General features: G+C 33.1%; 1 protein-coding gene across 1 annotated transcript; it reads left to right on the top strand.

The window, feature by feature from the left end:
• Positions 1 to 1,326: 1,326 nt before the first annotated feature.
• Positions 1,327 to 2,054, top strand: LOC120071502 (uncharacterized). Its single transcript, XM_039023820.2, has one exon. It carries the CDS (start codon positions 1,420 to 1,422, stop codon positions 1,858 to 1,860), a length of 441 nt encoding a protein of 146 aa, XP_038879748.1. The 5' UTR covers positions 1,327 to 1,419; the 3' UTR covers positions 1,861 to 2,054.
• The last annotated feature ends 3,443 nt before the right edge of the window (positions 2,055 to 5,497 follow it).

A 5,497-nucleotide genomic window follows, 5' to 3' on the forward strand; every position in this document is an offset into this window, starting at 1 on the left:
GATATAAAAAATACAAGTGAAGTAAGAGGAAATGTAAAAATGCAATTCTACCCCTAATAGTAAAAATACATAATTCTATCCCTAATATTAAAAAACAATAGATTTATGGAGGAAAAAAAAAAGATAATAATATAATAATAATAATAAAGTATTAAACAAAATGAATCCTGCCAATATTATGGTAAAATTTCATTACACATCAACACAAAAACACATGCCAATCATTGTAAGACAAGAATTCTCCCTTACTCGAGATACACACAGAGACTAATTCTTTTCTAAAATAGGAATATGAAATTATGAACAGACCGTAGATAATTTCAGTTTTAGACCAAGTTCGATAAACAAGACAAAACAGTTATATCAATACTAATGGCGAGGAAATAAAATTGCACAAACTTGAATATAGACCCTTCCTAAACCATTTGTTTTCATACTTTATTAAACCATCGATTAACCTAAAAATTTAAGTTGATAGATGAAGACGAATTTAATTATATATCACCTAATCTTTAGCTAAAAATTTGAACCATAATTTAAAAAAAAAAAAAAAAAAAAACAAAAGAGTAATATTTGGGTGTGCAACATCTTCATGTATCCCTTTTATTATAAAAGAAAAAAAAATTGTCACATGATAACTTGTGATTAGGTTACACAAAAATAGTACAACTCGAAATGCACCAAAATATTTTTCAAACTAAAAACCAGCTGATTTGTGCAATGAAACTAAGGATCAATGAAAGAATAGGTTTTTTTTTTTCTTTTATATCCGAAATAATAAAAAATCTACATTGTTTATCCAGAAGACTTCAATTAACTTAAAAGTTGTTCAACATTGGTATAAATAAAGAAAACTTTGTGCATTATCTCCACCAACATTAGTATTAACTTAAAAGTTCTTTATTGTGAGACATTAAAAAATAAAAAATGAGTGCAGTTCATGCATCTAAATATTGGGCACGTAAAATTGGAGTGCACTAAAATTAGTGGAGAAACCGACTAGGGAGTCGGCAACGAAAAGTCAATGATGAAATCCACTTTCCATTGTCAAACTCTGTCAACACCAACTTCTTCAATAATTCACATAGTTATATCTTATAGGATGAACTACAATCATTGATATTAAAAATTTGGCAGCAGCCTCCACTTCAAAAGAATATTAACACTTGTCTAAACGCCATAATCTTCAAATAATTTTGAGCATCCTCAGCCACAGAAGTTGCCCCCCGCAAGCTTTTTGTAGTGGCCAACTCATCGTACCATTTCAAAAGTTTCCCCAACAGCTTCAACTAATTTTACTATAAATACCTCTCTCAAATCTCCTCTATAATTCCCACATCAAAGCCTTAAACCCTAAACCCTAGAGAAGTTTTAATACCATCCCATAAATTGTTACTTTGTTTAAACAATATAATTATTATGGCTTCAATCAAGTCCCTTGCTGTTGTTGTTTGCTTTTTACTGTCCTTTTCCGCCATTCTCTCTGAAGGTCGGGTGGCGAGAAAGGATCTCGGCATTGACCTTGGAGGAGTCGGAGTTGGACTTGGAGCTGGAATTGGCTTAGGCTTAGGTGGAAGTGGTTCTGGCTCTGGCTCTGGATCTGGGTCGAGTTCATCTTCATCATCATATTCCTCGAGCTCAAGCTCGAGCTCTGGGTCTGGAGCTGGGTCCGAAGCTGGCTCATACGCAGGCTCGTATGCAGGGTCTCGAGCAGGCTCGGGTGGAAATAGGAATGGAGGATCGGGGTCTGGTACGGGATATGGCGGAGGTTCAGGCAGAGGAGGCGGCAATGGTGGCGGTGAAGGTTATGGTGAAGGTCATGGCTATGGTGAGGGTCATGGTTATGGAGGAGGCAACTGAAAAAAAAAGTTAATAAGAGGACGTATACAAAAGTATTAGGTTACGTAGTTGATTTAGATCATGATCTTAATTTTATGTATTTAAATAAGGATAAGAGATGATGGAGGGGTTTAGTAGTGTGCGTGTTGTAGCAGTCGTGAAATTGTTGTAGTTCATGTGTGATGAATTTTTATGTTGCTTCTTGCTTGGTGTTAGTTTCATTGTTTTACTATATACTAATCCATACTCATCCCCTAAATTAAACCCATAATATACGTATATAATGATAAAATTATAGAAAATATTTACAAATAATAGTAAAATATTAGATTATAATAAAATTCTATCACTTAATAATAAAAGTCTATTAAAGTCTATTATAGTCTATCGCAATGTCTATCACAAATAAATAATGATATTTTACTATATTTAAAAATTATTTTTTTTTTTTTTTTTTTTGTTGAGATTTCAAATTTTACTTTTGAAGAATAAAAACACATAGAAACTAATTGCAAACAGTTGTTAAAATCCAGAATTTTATGTTACGTATTTAATTTTTAACCATATAAATGGGTAAACGCCTAAACGGAAAGGAAAAAAAAAGTGTTAAAAAACGAGAAAATGAAAAAAGAAAAAAATAAATAAATAAAAAAGAATCGAAGAAACCAATTAATTTGGGCGTGCTCAAGCCAAGGTCTAAAGGATGTTAGGAGAGTTGTACCATCAAACCAAGGCAATATTACTATTTAATATAAGTTGAAAAGTTGGGAGGATGTCACGTAAGTGACATGCAACAAATATTTGAAACGTATATATATGGGGCAGGTGTAGCTTGTGATGAATTATGCATTTAAATACCCATTTAGATTCAATATGGGTGCCACAAAAGGTTCATCGTCTAAGGTTAAAATGTCACTCTGGTTTCTATTACTTTAAATGTCTCATCGAAGTGTATAATTTTAAATGTCTCAGTGTAGTCTATAATACTTTCAATTAATCTTAAATTCATTTTCTAAGGTTAGTTATTATTGAAATTAGTTAACTAAAAATAATAATTTTCATGAAAGATGTAAAGAAACCAACAATCAAAGATAAATAGGAAAAAAAAATGTAAACAATACAGAATCAATATAGAGATTTACTGAAGGGACCATGAGGTCTGCAGCGGAAGCGAGATCATTCCTAATTTTAATTATTTCACATAATCAAAATTTACAAAACATTAACTATGCATCAATACATAATTTATAGCATGCTTATTAGAAAAGAGGGAGATGGTTAGAAAATTGACATATCCTTGAAGAACCCAAACCCTTCACGTAATTCCACCTCTCCAAGCACAAACAACCACAATTAGGAACCCTTTGAAGATCACAAACAATAAACCAAAGGGGCACCACCAAAAGTGAGTCTTTTGCATTCTTTGTAGGGGATGAGAATCATAGGAGGTGTGGACTCTGTGATCTTTTGGGTAGAGAGAGAGAGATTTTAGAGAGAGAAAATTTTTCTTAGGAGTGTGTATTCTAGGGAAAACAACTGAGTAACCTCTGTAAATCTTATGTGAAGAAGATAAAGTTATCATGGAAAAAAAACTGCCTCATTCACGTCTTTCCCACCAGAGAGAAAAGAGGGGGAGAGAGTTACAACTCCCTCCTACAATTAATTTTCAAAAAATTAATTTATTTTTAATGAATATATATATATATATATATATAATCACCTTATCATATAATATACATTAAACTATATGTTATATCAAATATAACACTTAACCTATATTTTTTATATTGTATCAAATACAATATAACCTATAGTTTTTATTTCTCTCAATAATACATGGTATTTAATATAAACCACATTTATACTAAATATAATTATATGAATCTCATCTATATAATTAATATTTGAATCATATTCAAATATTTAATTTCTCTCAAAATAAACTTTATATTATAATGTCTCAAATTATATCACATATAATTAATTCCCTCAATTAATTTGAACCATTCAAATTAATCCAAAATTAATTCTCAATAATCTCTGTTGAGCTACAGAATGGACCTTACGAACCTAGATTGAAGCTTCAATGATACTTGAATAATTAATTAAACTTCTTTAATTAATTATTCAACATCCATTAACTGTCGTTCACTCTACTAAAGACCAACAACTACATTTTTCGCACTATAGATATATTTCTGTGTCCATTAGATATAACTAGTTAACAGGGCGATGACCCTTCACAAATTGCTCGTAAGTACAATTGGGCTAAAAAATACCATTTTGCCCCTATAGTTACATTTAACTCCTTAAGTACCATTGATCCCTCTAATGAACAATAAGTCATAGTCTAACTATGACTAAACCCCTCTCGGGCCAAGAAAGGGTATGTCACCACATTGTTCAAGCCGTAAAATTAACCCTTAAGGCAACAATTTATCTACTTACCCCAACATTAGGGAAGAAGTGAGTTTCGTCTTGTGTAACTTTATTCCCAACTCTCCAATCAAACGAATCCCCAAAAGGTAGGTTTATTGAGTCGGCGATATGACCACTCTTACCCATACAAATCAAAGGACTGTCTTCATAGGTAGGAGTTCATAACTCATAGGATTCAGGTCATGCACATATGATCATCCTGATGAAATGTAAATCTCTACCATTAACGGCGTTATATAAAGAGACTATTCATTTCGTGATTCGGTCTTATACAAACCCTTTTATATAGAGCATTCCCGCTTACATGTCTCTATATGAATGATCATGATCATATTATTTGTAACACTTTACAACAATTGTAACATCTACAGAGCGGGTCGTGTTCGTAGTGTCACTAGGATAAGGTATCTAGTCTTATCCATCTACTATAGACCATTTAGGTTATCACATAAACATGATCCACCTGTATGTCTCTATATACATGTTTAAGCTATAGAAGATAACCTTGGATGTTAGTTCATTGGTTTTGTGGGTTAATACTACTAAATGTCGAATGAAATATCCCATTTTTATTAAATAAATAAATCGTTTGTACATTACAATTACAAACTTCAAGACCCACGAGATTTAGGGCATCAACCCCAGTAATCTCCCACTTGTCCTAAAACTAGTGGAGTATACATCATAAAAGTCACACTAATATACAAGTACACAAAATGGTAAACTAGGGCATAATAGCGCCTAGTACAAAATCTCTCACTTTCTCTAGACTAAATGTAGCATGTCCCGTAGACCCATAATCTGTAGGTGACCCTCAAACACCTTAGCCGTGAGGGCCTTTGTACATGGGTCAGTAACATTATGCGCTGAAGCTATCTGCGTGACAATCACGTCCCCTCGATGCACAATCTCCCGAATGAGATGATACTTCCGCTCTGTCCATCCCACACTTGTAACTAGGCTCTCATGAATTAGCCACAGCACCACTATTATCACAATAAAGAGTGATGAACCTAGACATTTCTGAAACCACTTCTAGATTAGTCAGGAATTTTCTGAGCCACACATCTTCCTTAGTAGTTTCACAAGCTGCCACGTACTCAGCCTCCATAGTGGAGTCAGCAATGCATCCCTACTTGGCGCTTCTCCAGACTACTGTCCCTCCGTTAAGAGTGAAAACTGATCCTAATGTGGATTTCCTAGAATTCTTATCAATCTG

The sequence above is a fragment of the Benincasa hispida genome, chromosome 2 (assembly GCF_027475165.1).
Source record: "Benincasa hispida cultivar pf3 chromosome 2, pf3_genome.v1.1, whole genome shotgun sequence".
Classification (NCBI taxonomy): domain Eukaryota; kingdom Viridiplantae; phylum Streptophyta; class Magnoliopsida; order Cucurbitales; family Cucurbitaceae; genus Benincasa; species Benincasa hispida.